At 39.8% G+C, this 21,369-nt stretch overlaps 1 protein-coding gene across 1 annotated transcript in view; it reads right to left on the bottom strand.

Moving 5' to 3' along the window:
- The window catches only part of LOC128663307 (dual oxidase 1-like), a 485,563-nt gene that overhangs the window by 39,209 nt on the left and 424,985 nt on the right, over positions 1 to 21,369 (bottom strand). Inside the window, exons 30-31 of the mRNA XM_053717572.1 lie at positions 5,832 to 5,990; positions 4,829 to 4,984 (exon numbers count right to left, since the gene is read on the bottom strand). Coding sequence (XP_053573547.1) covers positions 4,829 to 4,984; positions 5,832 to 5,990 — 315 coding nt within the window. The remainder of the gene's footprint in view (positions 1 to 4,828; positions 4,985 to 5,831; positions 5,991 to 21,369) is intronic.

The raw sequence follows: 21,369 nt of genomic DNA on the forward strand, positions 1-21,369 counted from the left end.
TATCAATAATTTAATCAAGAATGTAATGCAAAAAAGTTTGTTCAATTATCTGTATTCTATGAAACGTTATAGACAAATAACCAGAACTAGGAAGCACAACTTGCTTATATTGATATGAAGTAGCATTCCTTCATTTGAATGTAGCCAATGAGCATGAGTGTTTAGAGAGCCAATCAGGTGTAATGTTTTGGTAATGAGCCAATAAGGTCACAGTAGGATTCAGCTATTAATGTCATATATTGGAGCTGAGAGGACATTTTGTAAGTGTTTTATGTGATTGCTATCAAGTTAGTTGTTCTTTGTTATGTTCTTTTACTTAGTGAGCTTGTAAAACAGAATAAAATTAAAGAAATGGCACAAAGAGTTGACTGGTCACCCAGAAAGGGATGTAAAATAGTACTATTAAGTGAACAAGGCTATAGTTATGAAGAAATTAGAAGAAATATTGGTGGAAACTTAACCAAAAGTGGTATTTCTAATTTTTTTAAGCAGTATAAGGATACTCAGTCACTACAAAACCAGACTGGTAAAGGCAAGAAAAGGTGCACAACAGCAAGTGATGATAGAAACATTGAGAGACTGTGCCTACGTGACAGAAGGAAATCATCTGGGTGTATACAAGATGAAATGGCACAATGCAATGTGAAGTTGAGTGCAAGGACTGTGCAGCGCAGACTGCAGGAATTTGGTCTAAATGCTAGAATTCCACGAAAAAAAAAAACATTTTTATCTCTCAAACAAAGGTTGAAAAGGTTAAACTGGGCTAAAACCCAAGTTAACTGGACAGCGGAACAATGGGAGAGTGTTATTTGGAGTGATAAGACCAAAGTCTCCCAGTTTGGTAGTGATGCGTCGGAGAAGATCTGCATCCTGATTGCATTACACGTACCATGAAACACCCAGTTAGTTTTATGATATGGGGTTGTATGACATTTAAAAGGTGTGGGCAGAACTTGTGTGATTAATGGGAATATAAATGCCCAAAAATACATAATTGAAATACTTGAGCCCAAACTGAAGCCTTCTGTATGTGATTTTTTCCAAGATAATAAAGCATTTACATTTCAACATTATTCAGCTCCATGCCATGTTGCTGCTGTGTGCAAAAAGTGGTTTCAGGATAATCATATTCCACTGCTGGAATGGCCTGGGAATAGCCCAGACCTTAATCCAATCGAAAATCTATGGAGCCGACTAAAGAAACTTGTTAGATAGAAGCAACCCAGCAATAAAACCCAATTAATAAAGCAATAATTCAATCTTGGTTTAACAGCTGCAGAACTAAAAAACTTGGTTCACTCCATGGGAAGGCGTAATTCAAGCTTGGTTTAACAGCTGCAGAACTAAAAAACTTGGTTCACTCCATGGGAAGGCGTTGTAAGGCCGTATTTAACGCTAATGGTTACCCAACTAAGTATTAACTGACATGTTGAGAATTTTTGTATATATCATTTTTTCTATGTGTTTCACTTTTCTTCTTTATAACTGCTGTTTAAATAAAAAAATCCTTCATAAAAGTTATTGCATTACATTCTTGATTAAATTATCTTTCCATTGATATATAATTTTATAGTATTACTAAAAAAAAAAAAAAGTGTCAGATGACATTGGGGAGGGAAAATGGCTAATTGGGCCCAATTTGGATATTTCCATTTAAGGGTGTACTCACTTTTGTTGCCAACGATTTAGACATTAATGACTGTGTTGAGTTATTTTGAGGGGACAGCAAATTTGCACTGTTATACAGGCTGTACACTCACAACTTTACATTGTAGCAAAGTGTCATTTCTTCAGTGTTGTCACATGAAAAGATATAATAAAATATTTACAAAAATGTGAGGGGTGTACTCACTTTTGTGAGATACTGTATATACAGGGAGTGCAGAATTATTAGGCAAGTTGTATTTTTGAGGATTAATTTTATTATTGAACAACAACCATGTTCTCAATGAACCCAAAAAACTCATTAATATCAAAGCTGAATAGTTTTGGAAGTAGTTTTTAGTTTGTTTTTAGTTATAGCTATTTTAGGGGGATATCTGTGTGTGCAGGTGACTATTACTGTGCATAATTATTAGGCAACTTAACAAAAAACAAATATATACCCATTTCAATTATTTATTTTTACCAGTGAAACCAATATAACATCTCAACATTCACAAATATACATTTCTGACATTCAAAAACAAAACAAAAATAAATCAGTGACCAATATAGCCACCTTTCTTTGCAAGGACACTCAAAAGCCTGCCATCCATGGATTCTGTCAGTGTTTTGATCTGTTCACCATCAACATTGCGTGCAGCAGCAACCACAGCCTCCCAGACACTGTTCAGAGAGGTGTACTGTTTTCCCTCCTTGTAAATCTCACATTTTATGATGGACCACAGGTTCTCAATGGGGTTCAGATCAGGTGAACAAGGAGGCCATGTCATTAGATTTTCTTCTTTTATACCCTTTCTTGCCAGCCACACTGTGGAGTACTTGGACGCGTGTGATGGAGCATTGTCCTGCATGAAAATCATGTTTTTCTTGAAGGATGCAGACTTCTTCCTGTACCACTGCTTGAAGAAGGTGTCTTCCAGAAACTGGCAGTAGGACTGGGAGTTGAGCTTGACTCCATCCTCAACCCGAAAAGGCCCCACAAGCTCATCTTTGATGATACCAGCCCAAACCAGTACTCCACCTCCACCTTGCTGGCGTCTGAGTCGGACTGGAGCTCTCTGCCCTTTACCAATCCAGCCACGGGCCCATCCATCTGGCCCATCAAGACTCACTCTCATTTCATCAGTCCATAAAACCTTACAAAAATCAGTCTTGAGATATTTCTTGGCCCAGTCTTGACGTTTCAGCTTGTGTGTATTGTTCAGTGGTGGTCGTCTTTCAGCCTTTCTTACCTTGGCCATGTCTCTGAGTATTGCACACCTTGTGCTTTTGGGCACTCCAGTGATGTTGCAGCTCTGAAATAGGGCCAAACTGGTGGCAAGTGGCATCTTGGCAGCTGCACGCTTGACTTTTCTCAGTTCATGGGCAGTTATTTTGCGCCTTGGTTTGTCCACACGCTTCTTGCGACCCTGTTGACTATTTTGAATGAAACGCTTGATTGTTCAATGATCACGCTTCAGAAGCTTTGCAATTTTAAGAGTGCTGCATCCCTCTGCAAGATATCTCACTATTTTTGACTTTTCTGAGCCTGTCAAGTCCTTCTTTTGACCCATTTTGCCAAAGGAAAGGAAGTTGCCTAATAATTATGCACACCTGATATAGGGTGTTGATGTCATTAGACCACACCCCTTCTCATTACAGAGATGCACATCACCTAATATGCTTAATTGGTAGTAGGCTTTCGAGCCTATACAGCTTGGAGTAAGACAACATGCATAAAGAAGATGATGTGGTCAAAATACTTCTGCACTCCCTGTATACAATGTATAACTATCATCATAAGTTTTTATTAACTTTTTTTTTTTTTTTTAAATAAACTATTCTGTCCGGGATCAATTTCACTGGGATTTCAACTTGATATAATTAAGCAGGATAGAAAAGTAACGGACAAAGCATGACAATGTTAATGGGGGGGGGAGTTTTATTCTCCAGATATGAGAATATTGTGTTTTTTATTGTTTAATAAGAGAGGAGTAATGAATATGGTAGTCACAATCATTGTCTGGAACTATTATAGTGTACAGAGTACAGTCACACAGTCCGTCCCCTCAATAACGTTTATGGTGTTTGAACTGGCATAAATAAGACTAAGTGCAAGATTTGTCAAATTAAAAGTGGACAGGATTCACATGTTGCAAATTGTGGGGTGAATTTGTTCCCCATATTTATCATTTTGAGAAAACACTTGTGCAATACCAACCTCTACCCTAACTCAACCAATTACGTGAGAGTAGGTCTTGTCAATCACCCCCGTCAAATGAATCTGTGGTGATTTTTATCTGAGAGTTTGGCTGAGAGGGTTTATGAAGCAATGGTTTAAACCATTTAATAAATATCAGTTGCAGGCTCAAATTAAAGGGGCAGTAAACCTAGAAAATAATGTTATATAATTCTGAACATAGTGCAGAATTATATAACATTATCTTAGCGCAAACTTTATTCAACATAATATTGCCACTGAAATTTGAATACAAAAGAGGGTTTTTCAGACCGCCGCTCTGAGCGCATATGGGCAGCTGTCTAATCACAGCCCGGCCCGATTGCGCCATTACACTCAATGTAGCTCTTGCTATCAGACAGAGAAGCGAGCTACATTGAGTGTAATGGCGCGATCGGGCCGGAAAAACCAGACCCGCTCAGTAGAGCAAAGAGCGGCGGTCTGAAAAATCCTCTTTTTTAATCAAAATTTCAGCGGCAATATTATGTTGCATAAAGTTTGCTCTAAGATAATGTTATATAATTCTGCACTATGTGCAGAATTATATAACATTTTCTAGGTTTACTGCCCCTTTAACGAAGCTGCAACCGATCAGGGCATTCACCTCGTAATAAATATTACCCAATGTGTGGTGAACACTGATACAGTAGCCCAAGTAACACAAAAAAAAACTGTTTTAGATGTGACAAACAGTACTGCCCCATGTTATCACCATACTGCGCACCTCTATTGACATACTGCCTGAAAAATCTTTTTTTGGGACATTGTTGCCAAATGGCACAAACTCTTTGAAAGGTTCACTGCCCTTACACAAGAAATATGGTCTTTGTAATTGCTAAACTTTGTTCCTTGAAATTAGAAATTGTAAAGATGAAGTAACTAAACTTAAATTGTTTAATACTACAGGTGACAGAAAGGATGTTAGAGATTTTAAACTTTGCTTACTAGCATGGTGGTACGGAGGTCAAACTTTTCCGCAAGTTGTGTTATATAGATGTGAACTGACACCAAATCACTCCTATCATTTTCTTCTACTTCTCGAATAATGTCTGCAAACCACTCGAACTGACGCTGTGTGCGTGTTACCCATATAAAATATATCTGAAGAGAGAAAAATCATATTGAATTTCAATGAATTTTATTAAAAAAAAAAAGTATATGAATACGAAGCATACAGAACAAATTATTTCAATCATGGGGAATTTCAATATGTGTAATATTAAGGGTATTAAGAGGCTGATATTTCTGCATTTTAAGCAAAACAAAATGAGTTTAGTTTAACTTTACTTTCACAAAAATTGGCAGAAAATATTGTGAAGGTGTCACACGTTCATAATAAGAATTTATGGACCATTAATATTTTGCTTTCACATTTTAAAGCACTGTAAGAGTATAACAATGTGTTTAAGTGAACACTCTAAATCTGTTTTTTTTATATTTTCTGTTTTGTAGCCTAACAGATGTCTTAAAGGGACATAAAACAAGTTGGGATAAGGACAAAATATAATAATATGTACTTTAATTACTTTACCTACAAATTCATATTGCAGTGCCTCGCCATTAACCCATTCTTTTTAGTTTCTGAATTGTAAAGCTCTAACTCCCCCCACACATTTCCTTCTATGACTGTATCTATATCTATTGTTGTTTTGGTAGAATGTCAAAATGCATAGGAATTATCTGCTGGAGCATGCCTAGAAGCTGTGAACTCGGTTGAAATACAATGCCTGTGTCTAAACACTGATAAGGGGGGCGGAGTTGGCTGCTCCAGGCAGCTTAGCTATGTAATTAATTTTGCTTATTTTTTTAAATTATTTTAAAATACTTGCCAGCAATTTTTAAACAATTTGTATGCAAACTATTTTTACTTAATTAGCCCTTTTAGGATATGCACATATCTCAGCCTGTTTTATGTCCCTTTAATTGTTTAGTATTGTATATTTCTCACCTTTTTGCACAATATCTTAGAATTGACAGCTGACTTGAAAACTAAATCTTTTAGAATAGATGCAAAAGGGGTAACTCCGATTCCTCCACCCACAAGAACAGAAACTTCATATTTGTTCCATTCTTGGTGACCTTCTCCAAAAGGCCCATCCAAGTAGATCTAAACAAAATAAAATGTAGTGTATTACATTCTAGATGTTTACATTCATTATCAGCTATTATGTTTTTAATTAATAAATCTGACAATTTGATTTTATAAATTCAAATATAAATATATATATATATATATATATATATATATATATATATATATATATATATATATATATATATATATATATATATACACATACACACACACATATATACAGAGATACATTTTTATGAAAAAGGCTTAAAGGGACAGTAAACACCTTGTACTTACAAGACATTTCTGTTGTGCAGCTATAGAATAACATATCAACTAAAACAAATTAAACCTTTTTACTATAAAACTCCAATAACCATTTGCCTTATTTGGAGGAACCAATCTGGGCTTTAGTCCACAGACAACAAGGCTAGCCACAGTCTTATTGCTAGTATGAAATGCATTGTTTTGCAGTTGTTATCAGTTAAACTAGTTGTGAAAAGTTAGCAGGGTTAGCCTTGAGAAGTCAGCAAGGGTGCATTTCATGTTCTGAGACTTAAAAAATGCTAAATTTTCAAAGCTAAATTACAGAAAAGGGGGCAAAATAAATAATGAAAGGTAATTGCAAAGTTGTTTCATTACGCATAAGTAAACATTTTATATAACATAATCAAGGTGCTTATTGTCCCTTTAATGGGGTACATTATAAAAAAATAAAAAAAAATCTGTTATTTAACAAACATTTCAAAAATGCATTATACCTACCAATGTACTATTTGTAAAATATAAGTTAATCAATAATATACAAATATATATATATATATATATATATATATATATATATATATATATATAATTATTTTTTCTGCTCAGGAAATGTTATATTGTGGTATAACATAAAATTAATATGATTGATGTTTCCCAAATAAGGAAGGTTCTCTTGAGAATCTAGGGGCTGTGTAAATCAACATGCATACTTAGAATGGGTTATTAAGAACAAGGCCAATATATTATACTAATAATAATAAGAATTACAATAAGCACAAATAATTATAAGTCAGAGTGCAACATCAGTGGGATTGATCATAAAAATAGTCGTCAACTAATCTAGGGCGCAATCCGATATACGGCGCAGGTTTCGGCGCAAGCGTGGAAAAATGCACCGCCCGTAGTTTGACCTCGCACATCGAGCTATCACATATACGGCGCCGGCAGTTGCTAAAGTGCCGTAAGTCGGACAAACTAGCGATGTCCAGAAATAAGCGCAAATACAAATTTCTGGAGTCGCCAGTGACTTACGGCACTTTAGAAACTGCCGCCGCCTAAAAAAAACTAACTAAAGTATAAAATATCCTGTAATTAACACGCCTCCCAAAAATAGCCCGACACTTATACCCCTCTATCCGCAATCCCCCTCTCACTCCTAACAATAAATGCATTAACCCCTAAACCGCCGCTCCCGGACCCGCTGCCACCTATATTATATGTATTACCCCCTAATCTGAGCCCCCTACACTGCCGCCACCTATTTTAAATATATATACCCCTAATCTGATCCCCCTACACCAACGCCACCTATTTTAAATATATATACCCCTAATCTGATCCCCCTACACCGCCGCCACCTATTTTAAATATATATACCCCTAATATGATCCCCCTACACCGCCGCCACCTATTTTAACTATATTAACCCCTAATATGATCCCCCTACACCGCCGCCACCTATTTTAACTCTATTAACCCCTAATATGATCCCCCTACACCGCCGCCACCTATATTAACTATATTACCCCATAAACCTAAGTCTAACCCTAACACCCCCTAACTTAATTATTATTTAAAACTAAATACTTACCTATAAAATAAACCCTAAGATAGCTACAATATAATTAATAATTACATTGTAGCTATTTTAGGGTTTATATTTATTTTACAGGTACATTTGTATTTATTTTAACTAGGTACAATAGCTATTAAATAGTTAATAACTATTTAATAGCTACCTAGTTAAAATAATTACCAAATTACCTGTAAAATAAATCCTAACCTAAGTTACCATTACACCTAATACTACACTATCAATAAATTAATTAAATAAACTACAATTATCTCAACTAAAATACAATTAAATACACTAAACTATATTACAAAAACAAACACTAAATTACAAAAAATAAAAAAAATTACAAGAATTTTAAGCTAATTACACCTAATCTAAGCCCCCTAATAAAATAAAAAAGCCCCCCAAAATAATAAAATTTCCCTACCCTAAACTAAATTACAAAAGTAATCAGCTCTATTACCAGCCCTTAAAAGGGCGTTTTGCGGGGCATTGCCCCAAAGTAATCAGCTCTTTTACCTGTAAAAAAAGAACAACCCCCCCCAATTACAACCCACCACCCACACACCCCTACTCTAAAACCCACCCAAACCCCCCTTAAAAAACCCGAAGTCTAACCCCCAAGTGGTCCTTACCTGTCCTGAAGACCGGCGGAGAAGGTCCTGTTCCAGGCGGAGAAGTCTTCTTCCAAGCGGCGACCTCTTCTTCTTCCAGGAACCAGCCGGCGTGGATCGGAGGAGTTGAAGACCAATGACCATAGAGTTGAAGACCGATGACCATAGAGCTGAAGACCATCCACTCTGGAACTGAAGATCGGTGATGCTGGAACTGAAGACCGGAGCCTTGGAGCATGGAGGATCCTCTTCATACGATCTCCGCCATACACTGAATAGGAATTCAAGGTACGCGATTAAAAATGGCGTCCCTTGAATTCCTATTGGCTGATTTGAGCCTTTAAATTCAAATCAGCCAATCGGATGAGAGCTACTGTAATTCTATTGGCTATTCAATGTAATATAGTTTAGTGTATTTAATTGTATTTTAGCTGAGATAATTGTAGTTTATTTAATTAATTTATTGATAGTGTAGTGTTAGGTATAATGGTAACTTAGGTTAGGATTTATTTTGCAGGTAATTTGGTAATTATTTTAACTAGGTAGCTATTAAATAGTTATTAACTATTTAATAGCTATTGTACCTAGTTAAAATAAATACAAATCTACCTGTAAAATAAATATAAACCCTAAAATAGCTACAATGTAATTATTAATTATATTGTAGCTATCTTAGGGTTTATTTTATAGGTAAGTATTTAGTTTTAAATAGGAATTGTTTAGTGAATAATAACATAATTTATGCTTACCTGATAAATTTATTTCTCTTGTAGTGTATCCAGTCCACGGATCATCCATTACTTATGGAATATATTCTCCTTCCCAACAGGAAGCTGCAAGAGTCAACCCACAGCAAAGCTGCTATATAGCTCCTCCCCTAACTGCCATATTCAGTCATTCGACCGAAAACATGCAGAGAAAGGAAAAACCATAGGGTGCAGTGGTGACTGTAGTTCAAATGAAAAAATTACCTGCCTTAAAGTGACAGGGCGGGCCGTGGACTGGATACACTACAAGAGAAATAAATTTATCAGGTAAGCATAAATTATGTTTTCTCTTGTTAAGTGTATCCAGTCCACGGATCATCCATTACTTATGGAATACCAATACCAAAGCTAAAGTACACGGATGATGGGAGGGACAAGGCAGGTACTTAAACGGAAGTTACCACTGCCTGTAAAAAACCCTTTCTCCCAAAAATAGCCTCCGAAGAAGCAAGGTATCAAATTTGTTAAATTTGAAAAGTATGAAGCGCAGACCAAGACTCCGTCTTGTAAATCTGTTCAACAGAAGCCACATTTAAAAAAGGCCCAAGTGAAAACCACAGCTCTAGTAGAATGAGCTGTAATCCCTTCAGGAGGCTGCTGTCCAGCAGTCTCATTAGCTAAATGAATTATGCTTTTTAACCAAAAAGACAGAGAGGCTGCTGAAGTCTTTTGACCTCTCCTCTGTCCAGAATAGACAACAAACAAGGTGAACGTTTGATGAAAACTGTAGTAGCTTGTAAGTAAAACTTTAAAGCACAAACCACGTCCAATATTGTGTAATAGACGTTCCTTCTTTGAGGAAGGATTAGGATACAAGCATGGAACAACTATCTCTTGAGTGATGTACTTGTTAGATACCACCTTAGGAAAAAAACCCAGGTTGGTACGCAGGACTACCTTATCCGTACGAAGGACCAGATAAGGAGAATCACATTGTAACACAGATAACTTGGAGACTCTACGAGTCGAGGAATTAGCTACCCAAAAGGAACTTTCCAAGATAAAGATTGATATCTATGGAACAAAAAAGGTTCAAACAGAACTTCTTGAAGAACCTTAAGAATCAGGTTTAAGCTCCATGGCGGAGCAACAGTTTTAAACACAGGCTTGGATCTAACCAAAGCCTGACCAAATGCCTGAACGTCTAGAATACCTGCCAGACGCTTGTGCAAAAAAATAGACAGAGTAAAAATCTGTCCCCTTTTAAGGAATTAGCTGACAACCCTTTTCTCAAAAACATCTTGGAGAAAAGATAATATCCTGGGAATCCAGACTTTACTCCATAAGTAACCCTTGGATTCATAACAATCAGATATTTACACCATATCTATGTTCAATTTTCCTAGAGACAGGCTTTCATGTCTGTATTAAGGTATCAATGACTAACTCGGAGAAGCCATGCTTTGATAACATCAAGTGTTCAGTCTCCAGGCAGTCCATCTCAGATTGATTCTATTTAGATGGTTGAAAGGACCCTGAGGTAGAGGGACCTGTCTCAGAAGCAGAGACCGTGATGGAAAGGATGACATGTCCACCAGATCTGCATACCAGGTCCTGCGTGGCTACGCAGGCGCTGTCAAAAACACCAAAGCCCTCTCCTGCTTGGTCTTGACCTCCGGAGGAAATCCCACTCCCCCGGAAGAAAAGTCTGACGACTTAGAAAATCCACCTCCCAGTTCTCAACACCTGGGATATGGATAGCTGATAGACAAGAGTGAGTCTCTGTCCAGTGAATTATTGTAAGACTTCTAACATCGCTAGGGAACTTCTGTTCCCCCTTGATGGCTGATGTAAGCCACAGTCGTGTATATTGTCAGACTGAGTATGATGTACCTCAGAGTTGCTAACTGAGGCCAAGTCTGAAGAGCATGGAATATCACTCCCAGTTCCAGAATATTTATTAGAAGGAGGGTCTCCTCCTAAGTCCACTATCCCTGAGCCTTCAGGGAGTTCCAGACTGCATCCCAACCTAAAAGGCTGGCATCTATTGTAACAATTGTCCCATCTGACCTGCGGAAGGTCATACCCTTGGACAGATGGACCCGACATAGTCACCAGAGAAGAGAATCTCTGGTCTCTTGGTCCAGGTTTAACAGGGGGACAAATCTGTGTAATCCCCGTTCCTCTGACTGAGCATGCATAGTTGCAGCGGTCTGAAATGTAGACGTGCAAACGGTACTATGTCCCTTGCCGCTACCATTAAGCCAATTTCATTCATGTACTGAGCCACCGAAGGGCGCGGATGGGATGAAAAAACACGGCAGAAATTTAGAAACTTTGACAACCTGGACTCCGTCAGGTAAATTTTCATTTCTACAGAATCTATCAGAGTCCCTAGGAGGGAAACCCTTGAGATTGGGGATAGAGAACTCTTTCCTTGTTCACTTTCCACCCATGTGATCTCAGAAATGCCAGTACTACGTCCGTATGAGACTGGGCAATTTGGATGTTTGACGCCTGTATCAGGATGTCGTCTAAATAAGGGGCCACTTCTATGCCCCGCGGTCTAAGGACCGCCAAAGCGACCCCAGAACCTCCATAAAGATTCTTGGGGCTGTAGATATCCCAAAGGAAAGAGCTACAAACTGGTAATGCCTGTCTAGAAAGGCAAACCTGAAAAACGATGGTGATCTTTATGCATCACAATGTGAGGATAAGCATCCTTCAAATCCATTGTAGTCCTCTATTGACTCTCCTGGATCATAGTTAAGATGGTACGAATAGTTTCCATCTTAAATGACGGAATTCTGAGGAATTTGTTTAAGATCTTTAGATCCAAAATAGGTCTGAAGGTTCCCTCTCCTTGGGAACCACAAACAGATTTGAGTAAAAACTCTGTCCCTGTTCCTCTCTTGGAACTGGATGGATCTCGTACACAATGTAAGAATGCCTCCTTCTTTATCTGGTTTGCAGATAATTGTGAAAGGCGAAATCTCCCCTTTTTTTGGGGGGGGAATCTTTGAAATCCAGAAGATATCTCTGGGATATAAATTCCAATGCCTAGGGATCCTGGGCATCTCTTGCCCACGCCTGGGTGAAGAATGAAAGTCTGCCCCCTATAGGATCCGTTACCGGATAGGGGTCCGTTCCTTCATGCTGCCTTAGAGGCAGCAGCAGGCTCCTTGGCCTGCTTATCTTTGTTCCAGGTCCGATTGTCTCCAGACCGCCTTGGACTGAGCAAAAATTCCCTCTTGTTTTGCCTTAGAGGAAGAGGATGCCACACCTGCCCTGAAGTTTTTAAAAGGTACGAAAATTAGACTTTTTTTTTTTTTTTTTGCCCTTGATTTAGACCTATCCTGAGGAAGGGCATGACCTTTTCCTCCAGTGATATAAGCAATAATCTCCTTCAAACCAGGCCCGAATAGGGTCTGCCCCTTGAAGGGAAGTTAAGTAGCTTATTTATTAAAGTCACGACAGCTGACCATGATATAAGCCATAGCGCTCTGCGCGCCAGTATAGTAAAAAACAGAATTCTTAGCCGTTAGTCTAGTCAAATGAACAAGGCATCAGAAAACAAAGGAATTGGCTAGCATAAGCTTGTCAAATATATTCATCCAATGGAGTCGCTTAACTGTAAAGCCTCATCAAGAGACTCAACCCAGAACGCCGCAGCAGCAGTGACAGAAGCAATGTATGCAAGGGGCTGCAGGATAAAACCCTGTTGAATAAACATTTTTTATCCATTGGATCTAAAAAGCACAACTGTCCTCGTCAGAGGTAGTGGTACACTTAGCTAGAGTAGAAACTCTTCTCTCCACCTTAGGAACTGTCTGCCAGAAGTCCCGTGTGGTGGTAACTATTAGAAAACATTTTTCTAAAAAATAGGAGGGGAAGAGAACGGCACACCTGGTCTATCCCATTCCTTATTAAAAAATTTTTAGTAAACCTCTTTAGGTATTGGAAAAACATCAGTACACACCGGCACTGCATATTATTTATCCAGTCTACACAATTTCTCTGGCCCTGCGATTGTACACATTCATTCAGAGCAGCCAAAGCCTCCCTGAGCAACAAGTGGAGGTTCTCAAGCATAAATTTTAAATGTAGAAATATCAGAATCAGGTTAAATCATCTTCCCTGAGTCAAAAAAAATCACCCACAGACTAAGCATATTGTGAGGTAGTATCATACATGGTTCTTAAAGCGTCTGTATGCTCTGTATCTACCCCCAGAGCTAACTGCTTTCCTTTAATTTCAGGTAGTCTGACTAATACTGCTGCCAGAATATTATTCACCACCTTTGCCATGTCTTGTAAAATAAACGCTATGGGCGCCCTTGATGTACTTGGCGCCATTTGAGCGTGAGTCCCTGAAGCGGGAGTCGAAGGGTCTGACACGTGGGGAGAGTTAGTCGGCATAACTTTCCCCTCGACAGAATCCCCTGGTAAAAGAAACGCTATGGGTGCCCTTGATGTACTTGGCGCCATTTGAGCGTGAGTCCCTAAAGCGGGAGTCAAAAGGTCTGACACGTGGGGAGAGTTAGTCGGCATAACTACCCCCACGACAGAATCCTCTGGTGATAATGTTTTTAAAGACAAAAAATGATCTTTATTGTTTAACATGAAATCAGTACATCTGGTACACATTCTAAGATGGGGTTCCACCATGGCTTTAAAACATAATGAACACAGAGCTTCCTCTATGTCAGACATGTTAGAACAGACTAATAATGAGACTAGTAAGCTTGGAAAACACTTTAAATCAAGTTAACAAGCAAATATATAAAACGTTACTGTGCCTTTAAGAGAAACAAATTTTGTCAAAATTTGAAAAACAGTGAAAAAAAGGCAGTAAAACAAACGAAATTTTTACAGTACATGTAATAAGGTAACAGAGCATTGCACCCACTTGCAAATGGATGATTAACCCCTTAATGCAAAAAACAGATAAAAAAAAAAAAACGACATAGACGTTTTTAAAAACAGACACAACAAACTGCCACAGCCAACAGTGGGAAGCTTCAGTTAACTGTTTCTATGCAAAATTTAAGCCAGCCATGGAAAAAACTTAGGCCCCAATAAGTTTTATCACCAAACATATGTTAAAAAACGATTAAACATGCCAGCAAACGTTTTAAAACACATTTTTACAAGAGTATGTATCTCTATTAATAAGCCTGATACCAGTCGCTTTTACTGCATTTAAGGCTATACCAACATTACAGTGTTATCACCAATGTACGTTAAAAAACGATTAAACATGCCAGCAAACGTTTTAAAACACATTTTTATAAGAGTATGTATCTCTATTAATAAGCCTGATACCAGTCGCTATCGCTGCATTTAAGGCTTTACTTACATTACCTCGGTATCAGCAGTATTTTCTTAGTCAATTCCATTCCTAGAAAAATATTTTACTGCACATACCTTATCTGCAGGAAAACCTGCACGCCATTCCCCCTCTGAAGTACCTCACTCCTCAGAATGTGTGAGAACAGCAAATGGATCTTAGTTACGTCTGCTAAGATCATAGAAAAACGCAGGCAGATTCTTCTTCCAAATACTGCCTGAGATAAACAGCACACTCCGGTGCCATTTAAAAATAACAAACTTTTGATTGAAGAATAAACTAAGTAGAAAGCACCACAGACTCTCACGACCTCCTATCTATGTTGAGGCTTGCAAGAGAATGACTGAATATGGCAGTTAGGGGAGGAGCTATATAGCAGCTTTGCTGTGGGTGGACTCTTGCAGCTTCCTGTTGGGAAGGAGAATATATTCCATAAGTAATGGATGATCCGTGGACTGGATACACTTAACAAGAGAAATTAATATTATTTAGATTTATTTAAATAATAATTAAGTTAGGGGGTGTTAGGGTTAGACTTAGGTTTAGGGGGTAATATAGTTAATATAGGTGGCGGCGGTGTAGGGGGATCATATTAGGGGTTAATAGAGTTAAAATAGGTGGTGGTGGTGTAGGGGGATCATATTAGGGGTTAATATAGTTAAAATAGGTGGCGGCGGTGTGGGGGGATCATATTATGGGTATATATATTTAAAATAGGTGGGGGCGGTGTAGGGGGGTCAGATTAGGGGTTAATATAGTTTTTATAGGTGTCGGGGGTGTAGGGGGCTCAGATTAGGGGTTAATATAGTTATTATAGGTGGTGGCGGCGGTGTAGGGGGGTCAGATTAGGGGGTAATACATATAATGTAGGTGGCGACGGGGTCCGGGAGCGGCAGTTTAGGGGTTAAACACTTTATTAGGTATTGCGGTGGGGGATTGCGGTTGAGAGGTAGATAGACATTGTGCATGCGTTAGGTGTTAGGTTTTATTTTGCAGGCAGTTTAGGGAGTTACGGGGCTCCAATACTCAGTGTAAGGCTTACTACGTCTGCATTTTGTGGCGAGGTGAAAATGGAGTAAGATTTCTCCATTTTCGCCACGTAAGTCCTTACGCTGTATATTGGATACCAAACTGCGCGGGTTTGGTATATCACTCTATGGGCCAAAAAACTACGGCCGAAGGGTGAAATATATGAGCGTAACTTCTAGGTTACACCGTATATAGGATACCAAACCAGCGCAATATTTGCGTCGCAGGCTTTTGCGTTCGACGCTGCATATCGGATCAGGCCCCTAATTATTAAGTGGTTTGTGATTATTTGGGCAGTTGCACAGCACCAGCAACTTCACTCCGATGAACTCCTGCACATGGTATTGTGCAACAAATATTATTTATGATTTTTTTTTTCATATCCCAATAATAGGATAATTATCAGCCAAATAATCATTTTTTTGTACAATACGATGTGCAGGAGTTCATCAGAGGGAAGCAGCTGGTATCGTGCAACTGCCCAAATAATCACAGACAACTTAATTGATAATGAGATTCATTGACAACTACTTTTATGATCAATCTTAACGATTAGTTGTTGCAACCTTAATTATAAGTGTTAAAGGGACATGAAACACATTTTTTTTATTGATTCAGATAGACCACACAATTTTAAACAACTTTACATTTTACTTATTTTCAAATTTGCTTTATTCTTTTGTTATCATTTGTGGAAGGAGCAGCAACACACTTCTGGAAGCTAGCTGAAAACATCTAGGGCTAGATTATGAGTGGGGCACAAATTAGCGCTCACGCTCGAGTGATAAAACTATATATAGGTGTAGATAGCTAGATAGATAGATAGATAGATAGATAGATAGATAGATAGAGATATAGGAATATATATTTAAAAATACATAGAACATTTTCTATAATAAGAATAACATTGGAATGTAAAATGTTTACACTATATACATAGTTTAACACACTATTAAATATTATTATTGAATAAACGTTATTTTTCTCTGTGTTTGATATAGCACAATTGGGTGCTGCTCCACTTGTGAGTACATTTTTGATAACCTAACAAATCTCTTTCACCAACTGTATTACACCAGGAGGCGCCTTTGTCTTTTTGTGATTTTTTCACAGAGAAAACTTGCTCTTAGATCCTGATTTCCCTGACAAAGCAGCTGACTCCAGTCATCATTAGTGATGTCGCGAATTGAAATTTTTTCCGTTCGCGAACAACGAACGCAAACGTCCGCAACTGTTCACGAACGGGCGAACCACAATTGACTTCAATAGGCAGGCGAATTTTAAAACCCACAGGGACTCTTTCTGGCCACAATAGTGATGGAAAAGTTGTTTCAATGGGACTAACACCTGGACTGTGGCATGCCGGAGGGGGATCCATGGCAAAACTCCCAAGGAAAATTACATAGTTGATGCAGAGTCTGGTTTTAATCCATAAAGGGCATAAATCACCTAACATTCCTAAATTGTTTGGAATAACGTGCTTTAAAACATCAGGTATGATGTTGTATCGATCAGGTAGTGTAAGGGTTAGGCCCGCTTCACAGTGACAGACCAAACTCCCCGTTTAACGCACCGCAAACAACCGCAAACAGTCCATTAGCACAACCACGAGATAGATAGATACATAGATTAGATAGATAGGATCAATAGATGCAATATACATTTAATAGATACGATAAATAGATAGATTTGATAGATAGATAAATAGATAGATTTGATAGATAGATAATTTCCCAGACAGAGAATTACAAGACATGCGGGCTGGGACCCATGGTAAGGTTCCCAGAGGCAGTTGCGGCGCCAGGGGACGTGTATATGGCATGGATTTTAGGAACCGGGAGATGGAAAAAGATGCTTGGTCGGTCCTCCGACTTCAAATTTGGGGCACTGCGCGTGCAATCGACTTTGACACCAGATATGAGTGGTGTGTTAAGTAGTACTATTCTGATCAGTTTAATCCCTGTTACGCCCCCTATCAGGGGACGTGTATATGGCATGGATTTTAGGAACCGGGAGATGGAAAAAGATGCTTGGTCGGTCCTCCTACTTCAAATTTGGGGCACTGCGCGTGCAATCGTGGCCGGACTTTTAGCCGATGGACATTTGGCTGAAACACAAGTGGCTGTCACAAAACAGTCCGGCCACGATAGATAGATTTGATAGATACATAGATTAGATAGATAGATCAATAGATGCAATATACATTTGATAGATACGATAGATAGATTTGATAGATAAATAGATAGATTTTATAGATAGATAATTTCCCAGACAGAGAATTACAAGACGTGCGGTCTGGGACCCATGGTAAGGTTCCCAGAGGCAGTTGCGGCGCCAGGGGACGTGTATATGGCATGGATTTTAGGAACCGGGAGATGGAAAAAGATGCTTGGTCGGTCCTCCTACTTCAAATTTGGGGCACTGCGCGTGCAATCTACTTTGACACCAGATACGAGTGGTGTGTTAAGTAGTACTATTCTGATCAGTTTAATACCTGTTACGCCCCCTATCAGGGGACATGTATATGGCATGGATTTTAGGAACCGGTCCGGGAGATGGAAAAAGATGCTTGGTCGGTCCTCCTACTTCAAATTTGGGGCACTGCGCGTGCAATCGTGGCCGGACTTTTAGCCGACAGACATTTGGCCGAAACACAAGTGGCTGTCACAAAACAGTCCGGCCACGATAGATAGATTTGATAGATAGATACATAGATTAGATAGATAGATCAATAGATGCAATATACATTTCATAGATACGATAGATAGATTTGATAGATAAATAGATAGTTAGATTTGATAGATATATAATTTCCCAGACAAAGAATTACAAGACGTGCGTCTGGGACCCATGGTAAGGTTCCCAGAGGCAGTTGAGGCGCCAGGGGACGTGTATATGGCATGGATTTTAGGAACCGGGAGATGGAAAAAGATGCTTGGTCGGTCCTCCTACTTCAAATTTTGGGCACTGCGCGTGCAATCGTGGCCGGACTTTTAGCTGACGGACATTTGGCCGACGGACATTTGGCCGAAACACAAGTGGCTGTCACAAAACAGTCCAGCCACGATAGATAGATTTGATAGATAGATACATAGATTAGATAGATAGATCAATAGATGCAATATACATTTGATAGATACGATAGATAGATAGATAGATAGATAGATAGATAGATTTGATAGATAGATAATTTCCCAGACAGAGAATTACAAGACGTGCGCCTGGGACCCATGGTAAGGTTCCCAGAGGCAGTTGCGGTGCCAGGGGACGTGTATATGGCATGGATTTTAGGAACTGGGAGATGGAAAAAGATGCTTGGTCGGTCCTCCGACTTCAAATTTGGGGCACTGCGCGTGCAATCTACTGTGCCACCAGATATGAGTGGTGTGTTAAGTAGTACTATTCTGATCAGTTTAATCCCTGTTACGCCCCCTATCAGGGGACGTGTATATGGCATGGATTTTAGGAACTGGGAGATGGAAAAAGATGCTTGGTCAGTCCTCCTACTTCAAATTTGGGGACTGCGCGTGCCATCGTGGCCGGACTTTTAGCCGACGGACATTTGGCAGACGGACATTTGGCAGATGGACATTTGGCAGAAACACAAGTGGCTGTCACAAAACAGTCCGGCCACGAGATAGTTAGATTTGATAGATAGATAGATAGATAGATACATAGATTAGATAGATCAATAGATGCAATATACATTTGATAGATACGATAGATAGATAGATAGATAGATAGATAGATAGATAGATAGATACGATAGATTTGATAGATAGACAATTTCCCAGACAGAGAATTACAAGACGTGCGGTCTGAGACCCATGGTAAGGTTACTTCCTTTTGCACAATCGAGTACAGGTTGGGGATTGCCTTTTGTGCAAAGAAATTTCGTCCGGGTACCTTCCACTGCGGTGTCCCCTATCAGGGGATGTGTATATGGCATGGCTTTTAGGAACCGGGAGATGGAAAAAGATGCTTGGTCGGTCCTCCTACTTCAAATTTGGGGCACTGCGCGTGCAATCTAATGTGCCACCAGATAGGAGTGGTGTGTTAAGTAGTACTATTCCTATCAGTTTAATCCCTGTTAAGTGTCTTTTTTTTTGTTTTGTTTTTGAAGCCACAGTGCAGCACCAGAGGCCAGAAAAATTTGGCATGTACACATGCCTGAAAAATTAGGTAGTGTTGCAGCCGCTGCTGTAGCAGCGGCCAGAAAAATTGATGTTTGTTTCACATTGCGGCTTTAACCCTAGTTGGTGGTGGATAAGTCACGCAAGTCATCCGGCATTTGATGATAAAATACAGCAGCGTGTGGACCATTTTTAGCCCAAGGCAGCTCATCTCATCAGGCCTTTTTTACTCTAATGTATCGCCCAATGTCAGTCCTTTCGGGATCCATACCTCATTCATCTTAATAAAGGTGAGGTAATCTAGACTTTTTTGACCTAGGCGACTTCTCTTCTCAGTGACAATACCTCCTGCTGCACTGAAGGTCCTTTCTGACAGGACACTTAAAGCGGGCCAGGCCAGAAGTTCTATTGCAAATTGGGATAGCTCAGGCCACAGGTCAAGCTTGCACACCCAGTAGTCAAGAGGTTCATCGTTCCTCAGAGTGTCGAGATCTGCAGTTAAGGCGAGGTAGTCTGCTACCTGTCGGTCGAGTCGTTCTCTGAGGGTGGACCCCGAAGGGCTGTGGCGATGCATAGGAGTTAAAAAGTTCTGCATGTCCTCCATCAACAACACGTCTGTAAAGCGTCCTGTCCTTGCCGGCGTGGTCGTGGGAGTCGGAGGATTACTTTCAGCTCTTCCCCTGTTAGATTCATGTTGTGCTGTGACATCACCCTTATACGATGTGTAAAGCATACTTTTTAATTTATTTTGGAAATGCTGCATCTTTTCCGACTTGAGGTAATTCGGTAACATTTCTGGCACTTTATGCTTATACCGGGGGTCTAGTAGCGTGGACACCCAGTACAGGTCTTTCTCCTTTAGCTTTTTTATACGAGGGTCCCTCAACAGGCACGACAGCATGAAAGACCCCATTTGCACAAGGTTGGATGCCGAGCTACTCATGTCCCGTTCCTCGTCCTCAGTGATGTCACTGAAGGTATCTTCTTCCCCCCAGCCACGTACAACATCACGGGTACCAGATAGGTGACAACGAGCACTCTGGGATGCCTTTTGTGCTTGGTCTTCCTCCTCCTCCTCAAAGCCACATTCCTCCTCTGACTCCTCTTCCTCACAATCCTCTTCCAGCGTTGCCGCTGGTCCAGCAAGCGATGCTGCTAAGGCTGTTTCTGGTGGTGATGGTGACCACAACTCTTCCTCTTCACGCTCATCTATGGCCTGATCCAGCACTCTTCACAGGGCACGCTCCAGGAAGAAAACAAATGGTATGATGTTGCTGATGGTGCCTTTGGTGCGACTGACTAGGTTTGTCACCTCCTCAAAAGGACGCATGAGCCTACAGGCATTGCGCATGAGCGCCCAGTAACGTGGCAAAAAAATTCCCAGCTCCACAGAGGCTGTTCTAGCACCCCGGTCATACAAATACTCGTTAACAGCTTTTTCTTGTTGGAGCAGGCGGTCGAACATTAGGAGTGTTGAATTCCAACGTGTCGGGCTGTCGCAAATCAAGCGCCTCACTGGCATGTTGTTTTGCCGCTGGATATTGGAAAAGTGCGCTATGGCCCAGTAGGAATGCCTCAAATGGCCACACACCTTCCTAGCCTGCTTCAGGATGTCCTGTAAGCCTGGGTACTTATGCACAAAGCGTTATACGATCAGATTACACACATGTGCCATGCACGGCACATGTGTCAACTTGCCCAATTTCAATGCCGCCACCAAATTACTTCGTTGTCAGA

Source organism: Bombina bombina, chromosome 6, assembly GCF_027579735.1.
Source record: "Bombina bombina isolate aBomBom1 chromosome 6, aBomBom1.pri, whole genome shotgun sequence".
Lineage (NCBI taxonomy): Eukaryota > Metazoa > Chordata > Amphibia > Anura > Bombinatoridae > Bombina > Bombina bombina.